This window comes from Cebidichthys violaceus, unplaced genomic scaffold, assembly GCF_023349555.1.
Source record: "Cebidichthys violaceus isolate CVI_PGR_0920_01 unplaced genomic scaffold, fCebVio1.0.p SCAF_2, whole genome shotgun sequence".
Classification (NCBI taxonomy): Eukaryota; Metazoa; Chordata; class Actinopteri; order Perciformes; family Stichaeidae; genus Cebidichthys; species Cebidichthys violaceus.
The window spans coordinates 18,337,547-18,362,167 of NW_027176372.1; the positions used below are offsets into that span (position 1 = coordinate 18,337,547).

At 43.2% G+C, this 24,621-nt stretch overlaps 2 protein-coding genes across 2 annotated transcripts; one reads left to right on the forward strand and one right to left on the reverse strand.

Annotated features, from left to right (window-relative positions):
* The first annotated feature begins 848 nt into the window (after positions 1-848).
* LOC137875570 (phospholipase A and acyltransferase 3-like) lies at positions 849-3,651 on the forward strand. The gene is made up of 5 exons (XM_068714942.1): positions 849-944; positions 1,691-1,751; positions 2,055-2,163; positions 2,278-2,546; positions 2,947-3,651. Exons 2-5 carry the CDS (start codon positions 1,737-1,739, stop codon positions 3,055-3,057), a joined length of 504 nt encoding a protein of 167 aa, XP_068571043.1. The 5' UTR covers positions 849-944; positions 1,691-1,736; the 3' UTR covers positions 3,058-3,651.
* Positions 3,652-7,495: 3,844 nt separating this feature from the next.
* scyl1 (SCY1-like, kinase-like 1) lies at positions 7,496-17,121 on the reverse strand. The gene is made up of 18 exons (XM_068714943.1): positions 16,948-17,121; positions 15,825-15,965; positions 14,746-14,868; positions 14,426-14,652; positions 14,126-14,216; positions 13,524-13,679; positions 13,102-13,260; positions 12,796-12,903; positions 12,456-12,569; positions 12,178-12,333; positions 11,898-12,086; positions 11,559-11,634; positions 11,279-11,476; positions 10,765-10,913; positions 10,602-10,691; positions 9,910-10,233; positions 9,169-9,247; positions 7,496-8,995 (listed from the first exon to the last, which is right to left on the reverse strand). Exons 1-18 carry the CDS (start codon positions 17,053-17,055, stop codon positions 8,871-8,873), a joined length of 2,613 nt encoding a protein of 870 aa, XP_068571044.1. The 5' UTR covers positions 17,056-17,121; the 3' UTR covers positions 7,496-8,870.
* Positions 17,122-24,621: the final 7,500 nt, after the last annotated feature.

The following is a 24,621-nucleotide window of genomic DNA, read 5'->3' on the forward strand; positions in this document are numbered from 1 at the left end:
AACAGGTTTATTATTATAAGTAGAAGATGGAATGTGCAAAATATTGACGAAAGGATGTGCACGAGTGTTCACAGTATAAAGAGAAAACATATATGGAAGCTGATGATTGAGAGTACATATATATATATATATATATATATATATATATATATATATATATATATATATATATATATATATATATATATGTATTCTCAATCTTATATATTGAATATATATATATATATATATATATATATATATATATATATATATATATATATGTGTGTGTGTGTGTGTGTGTATTCTCAATCTTAAATCCCTAACCCAGATACAGATATATACAGATATATTCTAATTTGACGATTTATAATTCGGTGTCCTCTGTAAACTGTTAAAAATCCAAAACTTGAATTGCAAAATACAGTGTATTAAAGCTTTTAAATTGCATTTCCTGGTATTGTATTTATATATGTGCTTGCTCTCACATTTACAGTTTCCATTTCATGGAAACGTGTAAGCATATAAAGAGGTGTTGATTCAAATGTATGATCATTTTGGAGGGTGTAGCTTGAAGTGCTGTTGAATTGCATTCCATTATACAGGTGTTTCTGCTATTTACCCTCAATGACAAAATAATTAACACACCTGTCAGCGGAATGCCACAGAATTAACACCTTTCTTACACCGTTTAAACACAAACTATCACTACTAACCAATTATTATTATTATTATTTGAACAACTACTATTACCTTTATTATTATTACAATATTTGTTTTACTAACGTGTTGTTACTGAAGGCATCAGCGTAATTTCTGACGTTTGGGTGAGGCTTTTATTTTGAAGGTCACGTGCTCCAGATAAACAAAGCAACAATCAGCTGGTCGCACACAGCTGAGTTTCGGTGTCGGTTTCTTCGCCGTTGTCTGTAATATTCAACGAGCTGTGGACATCGTCTTTAACGGTAGGTGGACGGACCGTAGCGACTTTTAAACAAAGTGAACCGTATAATGTCATTCAATGGCGGTGTTTTGGTGTTTCTACAGTGTTTTATAACCGATGATGTGACGTTATAGCTTCAAACCAGCGGCTGTTAAAGGCCTTTGGGTGACGTAACGTTAAACACAGACGAGCTAATCACTAGCTGTAGTGACTTTAACAAATATCCATTGTATCTTTAAAGCCACTGGGGGGCGAACGGGAGAACTTGTTCGGACGCGTGTTCATGCCGCAAACATTTCACTGTCCAGTGCGCTGTCTTTCTTTCGATCCGTTTATTCAGCTTGTACATTGACACCATAGCAGAACACCACAGGATACTGCATGACAGTATTCAAATTATACTATACTATATCGTTCATGAAGGTCTGATTATTTTAGGTGTACCTAATAATCTGGTAACTGAGTGTATATAGATTTATTATTTATAGATGAGCTGTTATGTCACATCTGGGTACTTGATAATTCACATGTGAGGACAGTATGCCTGATTGTTATTATAGTTACAAGGAGTGATCACACAATACCCATGTAAATGGAACATTAACATATTATAATATAATATACACCTTTGAGCTAACATGACTCAAGAACACACAAGTAAAACTGTATCAAAAGGATAGTGAACTACTTTTTTAAACCTTTCTGTATCTTTTACTCTCCATATCTTATGCTGTGTGCTAATATGTGGTCTGTGATTTGCTCCTGCAGGTGCTGAAAGTCAAGCCGGTCAAACCCAGACAAAAGAAACACTGACATGGCCCCGACACTGGTTAGGAAATGATCACTTAATCAGATTATAGAAAATTGGACTGTAGAGGTTTTTTGTTTTGCTGTTTTTGTGTTCTATTATAGCAATTAAATGTCATTATGCCACTTGGATAGCATGTGTGTACTACTGTATGTAGCATTTCATTGAATTTAAACGTTTTCAAGTCAAAGAATGTTTTATTTAGACCAATACAAGTCTCATCTTATCGTCGTTTAACCCAGAGAGTCCAGTCAGGTCAAATGTTCTGCAGTTGTTGCCAAACAGTCTGTTGCAAAGTCAAACATTTTTTTGTTGTAATCCAAGTATGATGAGAAACCAGAGGTCGGAGACTTGATTGAGATCTTCCGGGGCTCCTATCAGCACTGGGCTGTGTATGTTGGCGATGGCTTCATTGTCCACTTGGCACCACCCTGTGAGTTTAAGCTCAAGAAACTCAAACACAAAACATGTTGCGATATTTAGTGCATCAACCCACATAAGTAATGTCTGTTTCTCACCTTTTTCTGTCACTCTTTTCCATAAATAGCAGAGGTCCCGGGGACGGGCGCCAACAGTATGATGTCTGTTATAGCTGAGAAGGCCGTGGTGAAGAAACAGGAGCTGTGGGACGTGGTGGGAAACAACCAATGGAAAATCAACAACAGCCTGGACAAGCAGTACCAGCCCCGCCCGGCTCATGTCATTGTGAGGCAGGCCTGTGCGATGGTGGGCAATGAGCTACCATACTGCGTCTTCAGGGGCAACTGTGAGCACTTTGCAAACGAGCTGCGCTACGGAAAGGCGGAGTCCCGGCAGGTCGGTGGACACATGTGGGGTGGTGAACTTTGTGTTGGACAAAAAACATAAATGCATTAAAGGAATCAAATGTTTACTGATAAGATACAAAAACAAATGGGCTATAAAGACACAAATTGATTCATATGAATAAGCAATTCATAACTCTTTAGGAAATAGGCAAGATACAAGTTATGTCAGTTACAATGGATTCCTATAGAGACCTGAAAGAAATCCTCACAGCCTAATCTACATTTGTGCTGTCCATTATATTATAATAGAAAATGGAATTTAAGTGGTACTGAAAAATGTCCTATTATGTGAGTGATGCATGTCCCAGAGTTGTGGATGATTCTAGTGGAGTTTCGAATGTGAAGAAGGCTCAGCTCACTAACTAAAAGGTGTCTGTTTCCCTCTGCAGGTGCGTAAGGCCGGAGAAACTCTCATGGTGGCCGGTGGGGTTGCAGCCGTGGTTCTGGGTTTCGTGTACATGTTGAGCGGCATCAGAAAAGAAAACAAGAACACAGAGTGATTGAAGTCCTGTGTCGCCTGTTTGGTCACAGATCACTCACAGAAAACATTGCCTAATTTACATCTGTGATTTAGACAGATATTTGATGGATTTCTATCTTGCCTACTCTACTTACATGTGTCCCTCATGCCTTCTTTAGTTGAACAGTACGAAGCTTGTTAGTTCCTGTATTATTCAGACTTTTTAACATTTCTACAGACAGCAAATATGAGCACAACAAAAAATGTTTAACCCAATTAGGCTGCCAAGAAGAAATGTGTTTCAATGTTAAAAGATTTTGATTAACAATGTTTAAAGATTTTGAAGATGAATGTTGATATTTTTTGGATTGTGAAGGACGTGAAAGGTTGCGGGGGGGGTCCTTTCTATTTGTAAAAACAAAAATTGTTTGCTGTCTTTGCTTATGGAGAAATAATATTACTTACTTGAGTTGAACCTATTGACAAGAAGAATATTTTACATAATCAAAATCAGAGAATATGATATTGTGGCTGTACTAAAGGAAAAGCTGTGTAATGTACTACAGTTTTCTATTTAGTGTAAAAGCACCTCAATAAACTGGGGATCCTGGGCTGAGAGGAGACCAAACTAACACTCCTGCAGTTTTCATATGACATTTAATTGTGTGTAAGTGTTTTGAATAAAGAATCATTTGTGTGATTCTTGATGATGTCCTTAGTGTCCCCTCAAACAGGGTCGTAGTTCTTGAAACTATATGGTTCCTGTCAGTGTAACGGGTGTAGTAAGGACCCAGGAGCAGTACGACAGAGGCTGCAGGAGGCCGACTGGAGCCTGGGGAGAAGGTTTATGTTGATTGCACACTGGGCAGGCGTTGATGAATTCCCTGGTGTTCTCGTTGAGCGAGACCCACCAGAAGCGCTGCCGCAGGACGTCCTGGGTCCTCTGGATGCCCGGGTGGCAGGTAAGTCAAGAGGAGTGTGCCCACTGGAGGACGTTGGAACGAAGGCCCTGAGGGACGAACAGGCGGTTAGGAGTGCACGCGCTGGGACCGACTTGACCCCTAGTCGCGGCCCTTACTGATTCCTCAATCTCCCAGGTGAGGTCTACTTGGCAGGAGGCAGGAAGGATGGACGATGAGCCAGAGGTAGGTTCCTCCTACCCCTGGAACTGATGGGAAATGGCATCAGGCTTGACATAGCGGGACCCCGGGCGATAGGAGAGCGTGAAGTGGAACCGTGTGAAGACTAATGACCACCTGGCCTATCGGGAATTGAGTCTCTTGGCTGTGTGGATGTACTCAAGGTTTTTATGGTAGGTACAAACCAGGACTGGGAGCTTGGTCGGGAAACTTGCACTTCTCCGTCTTCACAAACAGGGAGTTCTCTAGTAGGCGTTGAAGCAGGGAGAGTAGAGGAACCCGCCTCCTCCACGTTTTCATCCCAGAAACCTGTCACCCAATCAAACACCTCCTCCAGGTTTTCATCTCCGTCACTCGTCACACAGTCAAACACATGACTGATAAAAGGAGGGAGGGTGGAGGGAGGGACGGGTGAGGGAGATGGAGGAGGGAGCGAGGGTGAAGAGGTGGAGGGGGCAGGAAGAGTAGAGGAACCCGCCTCCTCCACGTTTTCATTCCAGAAACCTGTCACCCAATCAAACACCTCCTCCAGGTTTTCATCTCTGTCACTCGTCACACAGTCAAACACATGACTGATAAAGGGAGGGACGAGTGAGGGAGATGGAGGAGGGCGTGAGGGTGGAGAGGTGGAGGGGGCAGGAAGAGTAGAGGAACCCGCCTCCTCCACGTTTACATCACAGAAACCTGTCACCCAATCAAACACCTCCTCCAGGTTTTCATCTCCGTCACTCGTCACACAGTCAAACACATGACTGATAAAGGGAGGGACGAGTGAGGGAGATGGAGGAGGGAGCGAGGGTGGAGAGGTGAAGGGGGCAGGAAGAGTAGAGGAACCCGCCTCCTCCACATTTTCATCACAGAAACCTGTCACCCAATCAAACACCTCCTCCACGTTTTCATCTCGGTCACTCGTCACACAGTCAAACACATGACTGATAAAAGGAGGGAGGGTGGAGGGAGGGTGGAGGGAGGGACGAGTGAGGGAGATGGAGGAGGGAGCGAGGGTGGATAGGTGGAGGGGGCAGGAAGAGTAGAGGAACCCGCCTCCTCCACGTTTTCATTCCAGAAACCTGTCACCCAATCAAACACCTCCTCCAGGTTTTCATCTCTGTCACTCGTCACACAGTCAAACACATGACTGATAAAGGGAGGGACGAGTGAGGGAGATGGAGGAGGGCGCGAGGGTGGAGAGGTGGAGGGGGCAGGAAGAGTAGAGGAACCCGCCTCCTCCACGTTTACATAACAGAAACCTGTCACCCAATCAAACACCTCATCCAGGTTTTCATCTCCGTCACTCGTCACACAGTCAAACACATGACTGATAAAGGGAGGGACGAGTGAGGGAGATGGAGGGAGCGAGGGTGGAGAGGTGAAGGGGGCAGGAAGAGTAGAGGAACCCGCCTCCTCCACATTTTCATCACAGAAACCTGTCACCCAATCAAACACCTCCTCCACGTTTTCATCTCGGTCACTCGTCACACAGTCAAACACATGACTGATAAAAGGAGGGAGGGTGGAGGGAGGGACGAGTGAGGGAGATGGAGGAGGGAGCGAGGGTGGAGAGGTGGAGGGGGCAGGAAGAGTAGAGGAACCCGCCTCCTCCACGTTTTCATCCCAGAAACCTGTCACCCAATCAAACACCTCCTCCAGGTTTTCATCTCCGTCACTCGTCACACAGTCAAACAGTCAAACACATGACTGATAAAAGGAGGGAGGGTGGAGGGAGGGACGGGTGAGGGAGATGGAGGAGGGAGCGAGGGTGAAGAGGTGGAGGGGGCAGGAAGAGTAGAGGAACCCGCCTCCTCCACGTTTTCATCCCAGAAACCTGTCACCTAATCAAACACCTCCTCCACGTTTTCATCTCAGTCACCCGTCACACAGTCAAACACATGACTGATAAAAGGAGGGAGATGGAGGAGGGAGGGTGGAGGAAGAGTAGAAACCACTACAGGTGTCTTTTATTGTTGTAATCAAAGAAAACACAAAGACAAAGAGTCAACAAACAACCAACAACTACTAAAAGACTGAGCATGCAATCAGTGAAGTCAAATCTCAAAAATCTGACAAAACGAGACCATCTGGAGGGAGGGGTGGGTGAGCAAGGTAGAAAATGGTAGGTGGGTGGAGAGAGGGAAGGGGCAGGAAGAGTAGAAGAACCCGCCTCCTCCACGTTTTCATCCCAGAAACCTGTCACCCAATCAAACACCTCCACGTTTTCATCCCAGAAACCTGTCACACTGTCAAACACATGACTGATAAAAGGAGGGCGGGTGGAGCGAGGGACGGGTGAGGGAGATGGAGGAGGGAGGGAGGATGGAGAGGTGGAGGGGGCAGGAAGAGTAGAGGGACCCGCCTCCTCCACATTTTCATCCCAGAAACCTGTCACCGAATCACACACCTCCACGTTTTCATCTCCGTCACCAGTCACACAGTCAAACACATGACTGCTAAAAGGAGGGATGGGTGTGGGAGATGGATGGAGGGAGGGTGGAGAGGTGGAGGGGGCAGGAGGAGCTACACCAGCTGTTTCCTCGTTTACCTCCGTCACACCTCTTTCTCCTAAATATCCTCTTAAAAAAAGGAGGGCGGGTGGAGGGAGGGGTAGGTGAGGAACCCACCTCCTCCTCATTTTTATCTTTGTTGTCACTCATCATACAGTCATCTAGAGTTTCAAAAGCATAGGCGCACATTTCCTGGTTGTCACAAGTAATCATGAAGTCTGTCATTGTCTGATTCTTATTCGCTTGGCAAAACCCTCTATCAAATCCCTGTCTGTAATCAAAGCCAATACTCCTGATGACATCAAAGCCAATATTGCTTCTGATGACGTCACGTTCCATCTCCATGCAATACTCCTGATGACATCAAAGCCAATATTGCTTCAGTTGACGTCACACGTTCAGCATAGACCATATATTGTTGTATTTTGGGGGTGACTTCCAGTTACTGTATATCTATCTACAGCATCTCAATGGTTTGGGTTTATTTGTGCAGGCTTTACAATATCGATCTCAATACAAATCAATGAAATGTAATTTGTCACACTTACAGCAAAAAACAGGATCAACAGCAACATCTCTCCAGAATCTGTTCCCAATACAATAGAGGTGACTAGATAATCAGCTATGGTATTTCTATATTTCCCAGTCATATTTTATACTGAAGAAATAGTCCACATTTAGGTCTGAAGACATTTTCCCCTGTTGTTTTGTGGTGGAGGCAGAAATCTCAGAGATGGATGTCCTCCTGAAGACAACTTACTAACTTCTTGGCTCATACATTTACTGGGGAGGAGGATGTCTACAGCCTTTTAATTTAAAAAAAAAAAAGAAACATACATTTATATAACTTATCTTTATTTTTAGAACAGCTCACATGCTACATGAATTGGATTATGAGTGGAAGGTTGCACCCAGTCTGGAGTCAATCTGAACTAAACAGTTCCTTACCTGACCTGAACACCAGGACATTAGCTCCAAAGGTGACGGCTGTTGATTGAGTCAACAGAGCTCCTTGCATGATACGTAACACCAAACCTAACAATACCATACCCAACACAGACAGGAGGTATGGGGGTTACACTGAAAGGTTTGATGAAAACACAATCCGCTTGAGGGAAAACATTTCAGGTTGAAATTTTCTGTTTAAACTTGAGTTGTTGTAAGTGATCCTACAGAGCAGATCTGTTCTATTAAATAAAGGCACAAATAAAAGAGTTAAAGGAACTTTTAGAGGGAACTCCTTTACCCTGACCACACCCATTACTTTAAAAAAATGACTCATTGGATTTCATAAACTCCTCCACCACAGCACTACCAGGACACAGGAAAAAGGCATGTAAACACAAATTGATTTTCCCTTGAAACCAGTTCACCAGCATCAATTTAACTACTTATTTCCATCATGTGTCTGCAGTGCATGCGACACATTAACAGATCTGAAAGCAGTCAAATGTGTCCGCCGTCAGGCCTGCTCAGTACAGCAAAATGCAGTGTTGAATGTGCAAAGTAAACACAACATATTTGTAATTCTGTCCCATGAAACCTTTTGTGAGGCCATAAAAATACACAAGTGCATGCATGGATTGATTTTAAGTCTTAAATCTGTAAGTGACGGCTGAACTAAAACATTCATATCCACTGTGTGTGTGTGTGTGTGTGTGTGTGTGTGTGTGTGTGTGTGTGTGTGTGTGTGTGCTGAAAAACATTCAGTATAATAATACATGTTTGATTCTGAAATATTGTTGTATATATTTCTCAATTAAAAAAAAAAAAAAAAAGGGTCATTTCACCATGTCATTTTAGGACAAAATGCAGTATTTATATACATTACTTTACAACTGCAACTTTATAGGTTATGTATTTAAAAAAAGAAAAAGAAAAAAGGAAACCTCGGGCTGCAGGGAGTGCTGCTCTGTGAAGCTTTTCCACGTTTCTGTCTCTGTGTTTGTTTCAGCTCTGCCATCCACAATAATGCATTCATAAAGGACTGATTGTTGCTTCTTCACCCATCTGTCAGTTCCTGAATGAAGAAAAACAGGGAATCCCAGAGCTGATAGTCATCTACTGTACTAACCAACAGCAATGTTTCTTTCTGACTGTTCTTTCTGGTCCTTTGTTTGTGGAATATCAAGCCTCCATCTACTGCTCTGGGTCCAGTCACTGTGGTCCATGTTCCTCGCTCTCCAACCCTCACATCTTTCTTTGCATCCCTGTCAGTCCAGCTTCCGTGCGCCCAGTTTAAGAGGACCTTTAGCAGCTTTGCGCTCTGCCCGTTTCGCCTCCAGCTCTTTCCTCCTCTCCTCCCGTTTCTTCTTGGAAAGCTCGGCCTTGCTGAGACCTGGTCGACAATGAAGACAGGCATACAGTAGATTAGTTAATTGTCATCTAACAAGAATAACTGAGTGTTTGTGTGAATACAGGAGAAGTCGGACAGAGAAGTCAAAATGGTCCAGTGATGTGATGGATAAAAGGTTCATATTTCTGATAAGGAAGGCCAGCTGAGAGACTTACCCTGGTTCCCATCCACCGACTCCCAGCTCTCTTCAGCTCCCCAGTCTCCTGTTGGCTCTGCAGTCCAGCCGTCCCCAGTCTGACAAGCAGATAAATACACACGTCACCATACTGTAAGCTTGTACTGTCACGATAGTCCTCATTTCATCATGATTTCTTGACCTACAACATCTCAAGTGAGTGCAGTAATTTTACCTTATTTAGCTTAGGAAATAAGCGTATTCACATTCTTGTTAGGAGTTAGGTGGAAAGATCAATACCACTCATGTCTGTACATTTAATATAAAGCTAAAATAAGAAGGTGATTAGCTAAGCTTAGCATAAAGACTTGAAGCTACAAATGTGATGCAACATGTCAAGTTGTGACCTAAAGAGGTTCTGGTAGGTGAATTATTTTAACCTATGGACAGTTTATTACCATTACCAGTCTTGACTGTAAGCTAAGCTAACTGCTTGATTCCAGCCTCTGTACAGACACGAGCGAGGAGTTTATCTTCTCATCTAACTCTTTCCAAAAGTCAAACTATTCCTTTAAAGCAGGTGGTTGAATCTTCCATATCATCCAATGGTTTCTGTTTAATATCTCCTTCAGAGGCCAACTCTATAAATAGATCTGATACCACCAACATTCACAATGATCAGAATTAAAAACTAACATTCTGTTTATTCTAAGTCCAATCAACACTACTTTATTCTGTCTTTCTCTTGCTCCTCTGTGTGTTTGCCTCCCTCCACCCTCACCGCGGTGGCAGCAGTGCCGGCTGTGTTTCTCTGGGACACGCTGGCGAACAGATCGTTCTGACTGGCCGCCTTGGTGGCCGAGCTGCTGCCGTCCCAGTTGTACTCGCTGGCTAACCGCACTCCTTCTGGCAGGGGGAGCGTCGCATTGGTCAGGGTTGTGTCAGTGTCCTCCTCCCCCCAGTCGTTGCCCCAGCCTTCCTCGCCTGCAGAGCTCTGACCCTGCCCTTCCTTCTCGTTGGACCAGCTGTCGTCTGCGTCCCAGCCTGAGCTGCTCCAGTCAGCGCTCTGTTTCTTCCCCGCCATGGAGGAGGACGCCCGGCCCACCTGGACATGGGGAAAGATTGACGGTTGAGTTGGAGACTAATTCTTGAACACCATAAAATCTTACAGTCAGGTGTGTCAGATCACAAACTGTGACGGGGAAAGATGACACCACTTTTATGATTTTTGAAGCATTAATACAATCATAAGAAGCAAAGCACTAACATTAGGCAACCACCGCCACGTGACTACATGTCACCACAGCTAAGCTTAAGGCGGACTAGTGAATCCAAGCATGTGGGATTATTCTTTGGATATTAAGCCTACACAATATTATAATACTAATTCCAGTGGTGTTGGTAGCATTGGAAGTAGTCGTATTAGCACTAAAGATAGCATTGTATAATGGATAAAGATTAAAGGGCTCATACTCCTTTGTCACTGGCTTTCTTTTTGGATGATGCCATCCCTGACCAGTCAGTGTTCCAGTCATCTGGCTCAGTGAGCATTTTCTCTGGCGCCTATAGGAGACAGAAATTACAATTACAGATGATGCAGTAATTAGTTTTTCAGTCCAAAGTGGTAAAATCTTACCTCCAAACTTCCCCAGTCCTCCTCTTCATCCCAGCGGTCTCCTATTGGCTCGTCCTCATTGCCCGTTAATTCATGAGTCTGTGATTGGTTGGTACGGCTGGAGGCAGCATGGTCCGTCACAGGGGCTTGAGGAGTTTTCTCTTCAGAACCTGCGAAAGAAAGAAAAACAAGAGATACGATTTCAGATAGCATATTAAAGGGGAACTTCAGATTTTTACACATTAAAGTGTGTTTACATGTCTTGAGGGGGTATTTCAAATGTGAAAGGTTGTATGAATGTATAAATTAGTTCAAGTGAGGCTCAGGTTAGCAGCTCAAGGCTACATCAGCTGTTAACAGCACAACACAACTGAATCTGTGACTGTTGGCGGTCAAGATGAATTGTGGGTAATGTAGGTGGCAGGCTTTGACAAAGAAAAAAAATGTGTGGAATAAATAAAAAAAAAAGACAATATCTCTGGTTCTGCTACATGCTCCTTTTAAAAACGCTCCAAATCAAATGTGATAACCTTACCAGGTGCAGGTGCTCCATCTGTGGCACTGGTAGGACTGGTGGCATTGGCGGGCTCGCTGTCCTCCGCTGCTGCGCTGCCCTCTGTCCCCGGAGCGTTGCGGATCAGCTTAGAAGTTATCGTGGACATGCCAGTCACAGCCCAGCCGGCCCAACTGGAAGACGCACCTGCAGGCTGAGCACAGGACGCTACATCCTTTTCTGCAGGACAAGACAGTTTCAAGTTACACACTGGTTTCCTTGCTGAATGAGACTCTGCAGCTCAGCGCAGTGTGCTACATACCTATATCCGCCAGCTTGGTGGGGTCTTCTGACACGGTCTCCAGCTTGGAAAGGAAACTCTTGATGGCTTTGAATGCCTGACAGAGAGAGAAAGGCAAGAGAGAACACCTTGAGCAGAAATACATCAGCATGATCAAGTCGATCAAAGATATTATAGACACTGCGGTTGTAGTGACGAGGCATCCCTGTACTCCCCAATTCTGCAATGTGACTGCAGCACATGCTGCTTGGCTCTCTGGAAGACGAATCAATAGAGATTGCACATTTTCACAGCAATGATCTGCAGTCAAAAGCCATAAGAAACACCATGTTGTCACAAATCTCCATTAGCCATGTGTACCTGGTCTCTGACGCTCTTATCGGGGTCAACAGTAATGGCGCAGAGGGTAGGGAGGATGCGGGCGGCAATCTCTGTTACGCCGTAGAAGTTGTGTGTGGCGGCGAAGCCCAGTACGCCGGCGGAACGCGAAGCTGGGAAGGGATCTTTAGTTGCTCGTGAAAATGCAGAAATCAGAACACGTTGTCGAGTCTGTGAAGAGAGGGACGAACAAATTCTTGGATTTGAACGGAATCTTCACTGAACTTCACAAGTGTTGCACAGTGGTGTGGATGTACTCTACCCCCGCGTTGAGGTAGGAGGCGATCTTGCCCAGGCAGACGGTGGTGTTGCACCGGATCGGGCCTTGTTCGTCTCTGGCCTGCAGTCGGGCAAAGTGGCGCATCAGCTCCTGGTTCAGGTTGCTCTCATTCAGCTTGGGAGCCATCAGCAACATAGACTGGAGGGTGATACGGAGAAACAGAGAAGAGTGATGGCACATGAGGCCGACAACATCCAGTACACAAGTAATATGCAGTAACACCTCCTGGTTTGTGGTTTTGTTCAAAACATGCAAACTACCTTGACAGTCTGTTCTCTGATGGCAGGGTTGGTATCTGTGAAGCCATGAACAACGTGAGGGAAAATCTGGGAATTGACTGCTGCATCATTCAGATACTGAATGAACTGCTCCATCTGAAACATAAGAGACAAGAAACTATGTTAGAGCAAATAAATGTTAAGTGTTTGATATTTCATCCTACTTTAAACTGAATTTTCTTTCCTTGCTCTAGAGCTGCAAAGTCTTGTAATCGTGCCGGATGGAACACGGAAAATTGAAATGAAATAAAAACACAACCAACATGTCCACTGTAGCACTGCAGGGCGTTCTCAGTGGCTAGATGAATAAGGCCTCACATACCTGCTGCAGCAGTCGTATCCTCATGGCTCTGTCTGTGGAGGAGAACATCTTCACGATTACAGGGATGATCTTCTGTTGGTACTCTTCAGCTGACAGGAACTTCCCCACCTAGCCGACGAACAGAAAGACATGAGGGAAATAAAAACAAAAGAGGATAGAAGAATAACTTCCAAATGACAGGAAAATAACACCAGTAACAATGTCTAACTTTGTTTGGAAGGTTTTGTTTATGTTTTACTGTGAAAACGATCAGAGACGCTGGAGTACACGGTCTGATATGCAAGGTGTGAAAGTTGAAAAATTCACCTTGAAGAGCGGTGTGAGGACTACAGCGCCTGCATTGCCAAACTCGAAGGCGGTGAGCAGCTGAGGAAGGACCTTATGTTTGCAAAAGTCTTCAGGGAAGGAGTCCAGATTCTCACTCAGATCCTGGAAGAACTGCTGCTTCTCAGCCGGCTCCTTGATCTGGAGAGAGAGACAGTTTGAATTACACTATTATCCCACTATAAGCTAATCTATTGTCCTATCATTAGTTGTTATCATACGGTTTCCGATGCTACTCGCTGGTAATTACTTCATCAAATTATACGATGCGTCCCATGATAGTTCCACTAGAACTTGATTTGTTTTTATCTTGATACCCTACATTGTGACTTTACTGTTGAGGTTTGATTGTCACACTAATACAAACACCAGTGTTATACATGTCTTTATGCAAGTCTGTGGACCTGTATCTCCTCCAGGAAAAGGTTGCTCTCCACAAAGCTGTTGCTGAGAAATCCCCCGGGGGCTCTACAGTTCTGGAGAAAGCGGGCCGGGTTGGGCCGAGCTCGGGGGTTGGCCCCCACCAGCTCACAGTAATGAGGGACCAGGGCCTTGGGGATCTGTGGTCACAGAAAGCACACACAGGAGAGAACACAAAACTGTGAACAACTACAATCCTTTTAGCAGTCACTGAAACCATGAAGCAACTGCAGGTTGAATTCATTGCTTGAAGGCCACTGAGCAAAAACATCTCATTCACGGTCTCTGTTACTCTTCTCAAGTTCAAATTGAGAATGCTTCTTCTTTACGTGAGCAAAATATCTGCCCCCTAATGCGAAATAAATATAGAACAGAATCATCTATTCCAGTATTTCTCATTTTTAGAAAATGCAGAACAATAGAATTCTATCTGTCCTCACCAAAACACATTTTTAATACCTATAACTACAACAACAACAACCACAACAACAACAACAACAACAACAACAACAACAGGAAGCATCTGTAGAATATCAACATGCCATGGAATCAATGACAATGATGCGGTAATAACACAAAGTCGTACCTTTCCCAGTGAACGAAGGGAGGACGTGCGAGGCAGTGGCCCGTTGAACACCTCCCAGATCAGGCAGCCTAGCCGCCACACCTCCCCTGCCCTAAAACAAACACGCATACAGTTCAATACAAACATTTCCACAAAAAACTAGGCAGTAACCAATGCCAGGTTTAATATTTCACCAACTCTGGACTCCTATTCTGAACCTCTTCTTTCTGTCATTTCTACTTTATCCAAATATTCTTATTGCTGCCCCCCTTTTCTCCCTGTATAAATCATTCTTATTATTCTGTCCCACACTTCTCTTACCATTTCTCTCCACTGCTATTGGACATCTCTGGTGGGTCATATCTTTCCATGTCTGGGTAAACAGCCTTTGGGGTGGGGAGTGAGACCCCACTTGGGTCACCCTGCTCAGGGGACACATGATCGAGGGCCCCCAGCTTCCACTCCCCAGCTCGATCCACGAAAACAGCGGATACACCCACGTTGTTATGAAGCAGGTGGCAGTCATTGACCAGGAAACTCAGAGCTTTCTGTGGGAGGAGGCAAACGGCAGAAGTGGCATAAGGGCTTACAGAGAAATGGCTCCCCTGAGAGTACCCGATGGCGCTCTCTCCTATCCTCACCACTATCTGGTGCAGTCCCCAGGAGACCTCCAGCTCCCCAGATCCCCCCTTCTCTGCCTGGGCCTTCAGGTGGACTGCCAACGGGGTCACCTGCTCAGTAACCAGGTACAGGCTCTTCTCCGTCTGTGAAACAACCACAAGTTTAAAAAACAAACATGCTCTGTTGTTTGTTATCTATATAGGTTACACAACAATGTTGTAGTGACCAAAAGAATATTACGATATCTATAAAATATGATAAATAAAAAATCTTAAAAATAATAACGCCATCAGTCTGTAACCATAACAGTAAATATACAATGACTTGGAAGGCCCTCGATTATTAACTCAGTATTATCAAATGTGTATTATTAACATGATATCAATATTTCTTTTTTTATATAACGGTTATCATCAATACCAGTATATCGCAAAAACCCCTATTTCTTAATAAATACTGTTTCATCACCACAGATTGAAAGGCAGTACATGGTAAATGTTAATACTGAATTATTAACCAGACCTACTAAACTGTGAGTGAAACAGCACAGAAGCATTTCAAAAGGAATTTATGGCAGGAATTATACTAAGCTAGGAAGTTATATTGAATGATAAGCCTCCTCAGAATTATGAATATGCAACCAACAAAGACGGACAATCAACTGTCCCATTTTCCTTGATGTTTTTCATTTTCAATTCATACTTTTGGCAAGACATGCAACAGATGCACCAATCTCATGTGTGTGCTCTCATTACGAGAGTACAGCATAGTTAGTTCGGGTATTTTATGATCTTGTTAAGAACACAAAACTGATAAAACAGAGTAAGAATCTGCTTCTGTTATGTAGTACACTACTCACTACAACTATTGTAGAAATATTAAAAGGCCTACATTGGCGTATTCACACTCACCTCTATCTGAACGTAAACATGCAAAGAAAAGCAAGATGGCCGAGATGAGACACTAATAATATGACAGATACATGACAAAACAAGGTCACTCACCATTTTTTAAAAATGTCACTGAGCAAGCCAAGTGACATTGTCCTCTGAACACTATAAACAACAATTGTGTGTGTAGAGCTCACGTAAACACATACCTCCAATCCATCCACAAAAGCCAGGATGTTGGGGTGCCGCAGGGTCTTCATCCGCTTGAAGGCAGCCTTGGCGAGCTGGGTCTGCTGCTCTGTTCCCTGTGATAACTCGTAGAGAAACACCGACACCGGCTCTCCATTGGTCTGAGGACACAGAATTGGGTAAAATGACTTAATCACACGGGTTCAGTGATTTGTGATCTTTAAGACATTGCAATATTTAACGTTTAAGCTTTGTGATCACATAAAGTGTGTGGGAGTGTGAGTGTGAGTGTGTGTGTGTGTGTGTGTGTGTGTGTGTGTGTGTGTGTGTGTGTGTGTGTGTGTGTGTGTACTGGGGGGGGGGGGGGGGGGGGTCACATAAATTACAACACTAAAAGTCTGTGCAACATTAATACACCATGCAATAAAAAAAACATTCTGTCTGTATATATAATATTTTTAGTTATTGTGGATTTTTTACTTTTTACTTAGTTAATGTTCTTTACTGTTCATTACTTATTTCTAATACTTGTTTTGATCTTGTTTTTTACTAAACTATAAACTGCTGTAATCCTGTAAATTTCCCCACTGCGGGACTAATAGAGGATTATCTTATTTTAACTTATCTTATTTTATCGTAACTTAAAACAGGAAGCAGGTGCTTGGTTGTCTTTCATGCAGTGATGATGACACTTAACAGTCCAAATTGAGCTGCTCAACGATAATCATCTTGGTTATGCGAGTTTCTGTCGGTGATGAGGGAAGGTATCTTTATTAATGTGATAAAACATTAGCATGAAAACGGTTTAAATAACGGTAACTAAACTCTGCTTGAAAAGGAGGTGACGTGGCGAGAAAAGACGTGTCGGTGTAATCACAGTAAACAAAGCTTTGACCCACTTCGTTGGCTAAAACTAACGATACACAGAGCAAGAAAAAAAAAGAAATGAGCACTGACATTGATTCAGCGAGAAAGAGGAGAAAAGATACGACCAGAGCTGACATGTAGATACGAGAATATGACACCGGGCATCGTATCTAAAAGGTCTAAATCAAAGAAGCGAACGGTAGCTAGCCGGCTAAGTGACAGGCCTCCATAAAGAGGCTAACGGCTAACAGTTAGTGGCGCTTTGCCTCTTTTTACCTTTCGCTTCCCCCGATGGAGACTCCATATTCCAGACTTCTCTTGGGTGTCTGGCAGAATTTCATAAGCAAAGTCTTTGACAGGATCCCTGGCAAAAAAGGACCACATCTCCTCTTTCCTCCTCCACACACATCAAACACAAACACACTAAACAGACTGCTAGCTAGAGAGCTACAGGAGGCTAGCTAGCAACTAGCACGGAAGTAAACTGGCTCCGGGTAAAACTTCGTTCCTGCACATTGGTTCCGCAGTAGGTTAAAATTCATCACCAATGGTATGACAACTAAGAACTGACGAAGAAAGTCACAACTTGAAATTCTACCGAAGCCTTTTTTTGTGTGGTTGAGTCGCAACATGACCTCATACAAATTATCCTTTTAGATAGTATTGCTCTTTGGAGCAGGTATGCTGTATTTATGAACAAACAGCATTAAAGAATGAAATTTAGACATTACCACAATGGTTCCTTATTGATGGTTTGTTAATAGTTTGTGTTTTAACAAATTGGGGGTCAACAGGGCCCCAGAAATATTTAAATTTTCTAAGATTGCTTTAGTGTTGACCCATATGGCAATAGAATGTTGATGCTTGTGTAAACAAGGAGATGCACTTATGACTTCTGGTGACTAGTAGTACTCTTGAATACCTATGTTGAATACACTTATTGTAAGTCGCTTTGGATAAAAGCGTCTGTAATGTAATTGTAATGACACAATAGATTCAGTCTAGATGGCACGTTAGCAATGATGTCCCCAACTTGGACTAGGTGAATTGGAGATAGTAACACAACAACCAGAGTAAAGTAGAGATTCAACAGAAATATCCAAGTATTTTTCATACTGTATGGTATTTACACTTTTCAGACTTACAGATCTTTAAGACGGTCGTTGGCACATCAGGAAACTGCTACGGAAGTAAGTTAATCTTAAATGTTTTCATCTCGTTCCATTTATAGTTTGTTTTACTGTACACTAGCTTAAATAACAGATGAGTTACAATGAACAAAGCTGCTCTGGTGACTCATCGTGGCAACTTTATTTTTTGTCATTTGAGCATAATTAAAAGAAATTTCAAGTATTTCACACATTTATATGCTTATAACACAACTCTTCAGTTAGACCAATAAGATCTGTGCAACATGTTGGCAAACTTCAATGACAATCTTTTCTTAAAAGTGTGATGTTCACCATCAGGGTCTCTGCCTTCTTAATCTAGCTTTTTACAACCCTTTTGGACCTGCAAATAATGCAACTTTATACCTTTTTCACTGTCCTACCATTCAGAGAAAGATAGAAAGCCAAAGAGAATATAAGGTATGTAAACATTTGTGAGTTTGTACACAAAACCCAGAGTATGTTGATCTGATGGGAGTATGTATCCATGTCTTCACTTAGACTAGGTCCTCTTACACACGCACAAGTCAAATTTGTAAGCCAGGTAACAAGTTTTATTGCTTTATACATTAAAAGCCACTTTAGGATACAAACAAGTCACAATATACACATTTCAAACATGTTTTAATTATAACCCACAACTGTCCCATTTCTTCTTATCAAAGTCAGTGACATCATCTTAGGTAATGAACTTCAAAGTTGTGCAGATATTGTGTGTAATAAATGTAATGTGGAATAGTAAAATTGATATATACATAATAAACATGAAACTGTCTTTGAATGGCTACATCAGTTTTTTTCCCCCCCACACAGCAGACTATATAAAAAGCAAGACACCGCAGGGGATTGAACCCCGTCCTGACAAAGTCAGGAGTGCCACCACCGGAGTCTTTTGCTTTTTTGTTGTTGCTGTATTACGGGTAAAAGCAAAACCTGGAGGAACAAAAAACAGAAGTAGTTTGTTCCTCCAGGAAAAGAAAACCACTTAACACCTCGCTGCTATATTTTGATGTCACCACATGGGGATTTCTCTTGGTCACGAGGCTGAAACTAGAAGACAAGACACTTGTTTCCCCAATCCCCAGCATTCCCCACGACAAAGCATTGGTATGAGACTGAATCCACCGCATCATTTTATCCACATTAACAAAGCCACGATACCAGCATCCCTGGTGAAACGTTTTTCCCTTTGACATTCAGCTGGACGTGCTGGTCATACGGACAGTGACGTTTACTGCTGCAATAGAAAAACAGACAATTTAAGCCCCGCCCCCCCACCCCCCACAAACCAATTCTGTGTCAATGTGACAAATATCAATACGGTTATCGTTTACCGCGACTGGCATAGCAGCATTTACCACAGCTATTCAGTGATGCATTAAGAACGTATCCTAGAGGCTGGCTGTACCAAGTCACTCCATGACTCCCCGCAGAGGTTTAGTCACCTGGCTCAGTATCAACTTAAGCTGAACAAGAAATCTGAAAGGAAGAGAGAAGAATGTTGTCGCCCCCCCCCGCCCCGCCCAAATACTACTGCAATGTTTGACAACGACTTCATGAACAGTATAATGTGTGTTACGAATAAAATGTTACGCAGAGCTGATGTGCATGCAACATGTTGAGTTACACATTAAAGCCATGGTATGTTAAAGAAAAATCAAGGGAACCAAAATTACTTAACTTCGCACCCATGAGACTGAAGTGATGCAGTGTATGTGAGACAAGCTTGCAGCTCTTGATCTTAATGTGAGTGGATTCTCAGTGCTCCATCACAGGTTAGGCCATCCCGGATGACAAATTAAGACAATGTTAGGGAAATTTTCGACCTGAGAAACCAAAAGGGGAAAGAAAAAGAGGCACACAAACACAGAGAGCGGGGCTTCTGCGGAGGACGTCGGGGGTTCAGATTTAAGCTCAAGCGCACAGGGGGGTTGGTACGTCATTCAGGGACCACACATATTTGCTGACAGCTTCCACAGATGGCTTTGCATTCAGAGGCAGGCGAGATCGGGGCGGACAGACGAAAATGATCTGAAACAAAGAGTGATCTACACAACACCCACCACAGAACACTCAAAGATTCGAGTTCTACTCATCTTATGGTTTAAGATGCAAAGCAGTAGGGCCTCATGGCCGAAGAGAATATGCTAGTAAAGCATTCTTGTTACTGATGATTTGAGGTTAACATAAAGCCAGTTCCAAGATGTCATTTTGTCAACTACAACATTGCAGAAGTTTATTTTGACAAGTTAAGCCAACATCTTACTACACGCTCCAGGTTAGAGGACTTCACTCGTGCTTGAACCAGTCGTGCACCTGATGTCTGTGAAGAGAAGTGTAGGGATACACCCAACCAAAACACAACAGAACACTAAAGCAACACCTTTGCGCTGCTGCATTTCAGACCAAATTAAAGCTGCACAATGCACAGCGTTCCTCAGCTGCTTACATTTGGAAAACTTCGCACAGTTGCGCGACTGCAAGGTAATTTTGTATGATCAACCTGCCACTTGCACAGTTGCACAAGGGCGAGCAACTGAGGGCTAATTGTTCCAGACTAGACACATAAAGACAACCTGACTCCATTTGTTCAAACTGCGTGTTGGTTGATTTCAAAGGGCAGGGTGATTCCTGTGATGTCCTAGGTAGACTGCATTCTTCCTTTGGACACTTCTGTAAGATCAAAGAGGCAGACAAGAGAGACCCCCCCACCCCCCTCACAGTATCATAGAACTGACCATTGTTATCCTTACCCAAATGCTTTACTGCAGATAACGTCAGAGTCAATGGGGGTACATCAAATCTTCCCGTTATCACAAGACTCTTGTTAAGAAAGCACAACAGTGCTATTTCTACAGTCAAGTATAGCAAGTTGCTTTCATGTCAAGAACAATGAGGGCAGTTGAGCCCAGTCAAGATAAGACCCCCCTCGGGTTGAGAATTTTCTGCGTTCCAACATCAATATCTGATGGATTCAACTTATCTGCCTTCAATTTCCACTTTGAAAAGGATGTCATTCAAGCCCTGGTCACATCCGTGCTCTACCAAGCTCCAAGCTTTAGTCATACCTGAAAAAGCACAAGAAAAGCTCCCCCCACACAAGCCCCCAAAAAAGAACAAATGCATACCAAAACTGTATTCAAATCACAACAAGCTATGCATTTATTACGCAATAAGAAAATCCTTTACAGATAGTTCACTCATTGTATTGTCAATACAAGGTATAGTAACTAATTGCAAAGGAATTGCAATGGAGGTATTTAGCCAGACAATGAATGTTAAGAGAAATGTGAACACGTTTAGTGACCTTACGTGATGCTCGATGCGCAAGGAAACTTGTACAAACAATGAGTTAGGAGAATTCCTGGTGGTCTCGGGTATTGGAAAGCGCACAGGACACAGCACACTGAAAAATGCAAAGGAAAAAGCCACTCCCCACAATACCCCTCCAATGATGCAGTACAGAACTACGAGAATTTACTTTCATTACAGTACTCCCATAATAAGGACAACTATCACTACGAATACAATTCATGAAAAGATTTAAGATTTCCCAGAAGAACATTTAAATACCGCAGGCCTGAACGCGGCGGATTCCTTCCTTAAGAACTGTAGACGTGGACTTGAATGTAGATTTTTCAAGGGCGGGCCATATAACTTAATCTGCAAGAGTCACAAATACACAAGCCCCTCCCAACCCAACAAAGCAACGTGAAGCCTGTACAGAATTACAATGACTTCTAGTAAAGAGACTTGTTACCGCACTCCCAGGGAAAACAGAGCTTCTTGCTACACCAGGGGACTAGTTTTGAAGTTGCTATCCTGCGAGGCAAAGAGTCCACTTGAATCTTGTTGGTGCACCTGGACGTTTCCTATTCAAGCCTTTTTGCGTTGGGTAACGGAGCTGTGAAGTCTAGGGAAGAGACTGATTAACGCCCCACAACCCCACCCTCCCATTTCCCAAATGATGAGCATGAAACCCAGTTTACAACACGTTCCAAAGAGGGTAGAATCTAATGGATTTATTGAATACCAAATACCTTCCTACATCTCTTTAAACCGCAATGGTGCGAATGATCCCGATCCACAGCGCTAAAATATTTAAGATGAGCTCAACGTGTACCGAGCGGTTAGGTGGGGGGGGGGGATTCTTTCGATGATCCGCTTTAGGGGGCCAGGCCTGTGGAAAGAAAAACTCGAAACACGTTTTAAATGCCCCCTCCCCCTAACCCAAGATTTTTCTCTTTTTTTTTTACTAACCAGGATCAACTATTTCAAAACATTTCTTCTTTTGATGGCAAAAATTACTATACTAAACAGTGTAGGCAATGAAGAGTAAATGTACAGGATAGTTACACCCACGTGTACATTTCATGCATTAACTCACTGCTGAGGTTAAGAGGTAGATGTAGCTGATCTGTACCAATGGTGTGACGCTGAAGTACTGAAGGTTGCAGTATACGCGCATCAACCGGCCAGACAGGAGACCATCCACTCAGGAGACCATCCACTCTCACACTCCAATGCAGAAAGCTTCTTTCAGGAGGACCTATCGGACAACAAAGGGACTGCCTCTCCCTCCGGCTCGGGGAACTAGTTGCGATCGCAGTGGAGTAGAGAAGTCCGATAAGATGTTCCTCTCGCCAGCACACTACCAAGGCATTCATCACAGCAGACACCACCACACTAGTCAGCGCACAACAGGAGGGGTGACCACGGTACACAACGCGTTACACGGCTTGCCTGAAAAGAGGAAAAGAGCTGTGCGAGAAATTGTGTTCTACAACAATTGCTTCTGGAATAAGTGGAATAACTAAGTGCCTGAGAATGTTGAGATACCGCTACCCAATATACAAACCAACTCCTTTCTTTAAACTTGTGAAGCTAGAAGACCCTTGTGAGCCCTGTCCCACCCTCTCACTGGCTGGCTTGCTCTGGAGCTGCTGCAACTGCTTCAGCGATGGCCACTCTGCTGCTGCTGCTGCTGCTACCCTGCACTGCGGCTCTGGCTCCCTCTGGTGTACACGCCAGCTGCTGTAGCTGCTTCCTGGGCCTCTCTGCTTTTCCCTCCACGCCCTCTGGTCCTCTCCTGCCTGGACCCACTCTGGTTCTCCCACGCCCCTCTGGTCCTGTCCTGCTCCATACGCTGGTCCTCCCCGTGTCCCACGGCCTCGCTCCACACTGGTCCTGCGATCTTCCTCTAACTAAGTCCATTTCCTTCCCATGACAACTCAGTCCATTTTCCCCCCGGAAAAAAAAAAAAAAAAAAAAAAAAATCTTCTGTCTTCTCTAAGCAATAAAAAAAAATATATATAAAAAAACAGAACTAAAAAAAAATAAATGGTTTTAACCTCAACAGAATCATCTGAGCCTGTGATTCATTGAGCTACAGCTAAAGCTATGCTCTTGTTACTTGAGCTTTGATTTCTTTCAAGCTGATTAGTTTCTTTGGTCAGCGGAAAAAAATAACGCTCAAAAACCATGGTCTAAGAAACTGGAAATGACTGCGCAACTCGAGAAAATAAATACTAGACAATGGTATAGACTGAAGACACCAGGGCCTCATCCACCATATTTAAGGTCCACAAAAATGATCGTCTTGACTGATCCTTTGGTTTAAAAACAAGTTTCCTTTGTTAACCATTTTCTATTCAGTTGGTTAAAAGACTTCATTTTTGTAATCAATACATAGATACATTCTTACTTCCGCTCTTTTTAGTCTCAGACTGATGCCTTTCAACTCAAGGTTATTACCATCGGTTATTCTTTTTTTACATATGATATAACCAATATTTAGATAATGCAATAACTTGCATGTTTATCACTAGTCCTCTTGCTTTTTATATCTTAATCACTCTGGATTCTTTTTTTTTTTTTTTTTTTAAGGATTAAGTTTGCTTTTCATAACTGTCGTAACATTCCGATCCTTCTATTTTAAGATGCTACTTTATGACCAAGCGGGTCGACTCGCGTCTTCTCTTCAGCGCCATTGCGCAACATTTAACGGCAAACATTGTTATTTAAGGCTTCTTCTGGCATCCTCGGTTAACAGAATGAAATATTTGCGGCCTCTGTGTAGCTTTACGGCCATAGCTAACTTTGCAGCTGGTCAAATCCAGACCACGCCCTTTAGCAGCGTCACGAGTTATTCAAATCAACCAATGGCTAACAGTTACAAGCTGCTACGTCACGGCTCCCATATTGAGCCAACTACCGCTACCAAAGTTAGAAGAACCAACTTGGAATGGCTCCATTATAAACATATTTAACATAAACCAGTATATAACATCACTGAGAAAAGTCAGGTATCTGTTTTCTGGCATATAAAACGACTGTTAAGGAGTAACGTCCTAACGTCGGCATTAACATGAGCCGATACTTTGCTCGCGTGGCCTGTCGTTAACTAAGTTAGCTAGCGTCGACAAAAAAAATACGACGCTAACGTTACGGATCGAAGATATTCTAGGCTGATTAAACATGTTCACTAAACGTTTTCAACGGAAAGCTTGATAACAAAAAGGTTTTGCTAAAAATAAAGACGTACAACTCAACGTTGATATTAAAGCTAAAGCGTCCACAACAGTGCCCAACGCTCACTGACTCTGAGCACGAATACACACAATAAAAAACAAGTATCAAGTAAGGTAGGTTAAACCAAGATACCCTCGTCCCTAAACATCGACAGAACAAAAGAAATAAAACAAAATCTGTTTAACCTGCCCGGCTCACACCACGAAGAATTCGAATCAAATGCAGTCCGAGTTGAAATGGCGACGATAGC

Bases quoted from the DNA above. Each gene is read 5' to 3' on its own strand.
- LOC137875570 (XM_068714942.1), top strand. The intron at 2,164-2,277 runs GTGAGTTTAAGC...TTCCATAAATAG, and splicing joins TGTCCACTTGGCACCACCCT to CAGAGGTCCCGGGGACGGGC. The intron at 2,547-2,946 runs GTCGGTGGACAC...TTCCCTCTGCAG, and splicing joins GAAAGGCGGAGTCCCGGCAG to GTGCGTAAGGCCGGAGAAAC.
- scyl1 (XM_068714943.1), bottom strand. From the start codon at position 17,055: ATGTGGTCCTTTTTTGCCAGGGATCCTGTCAAAGACTTTGCTTATGAA. The intron at 13,261-13,523 runs GTCCACAGACTT...CTCTCTCTCCAG, and splicing joins TTTTCCTGGAGGAGATACAG to ATCAAGGAGCCGGCTGAGAA. The intron at 12,334-12,455 runs GTAGTTTGCATG...ATCACCCTCCAG, and splicing joins TCAGAGAACAGACTGTCAAG to TCTATGTTGCTGATGGCTCC.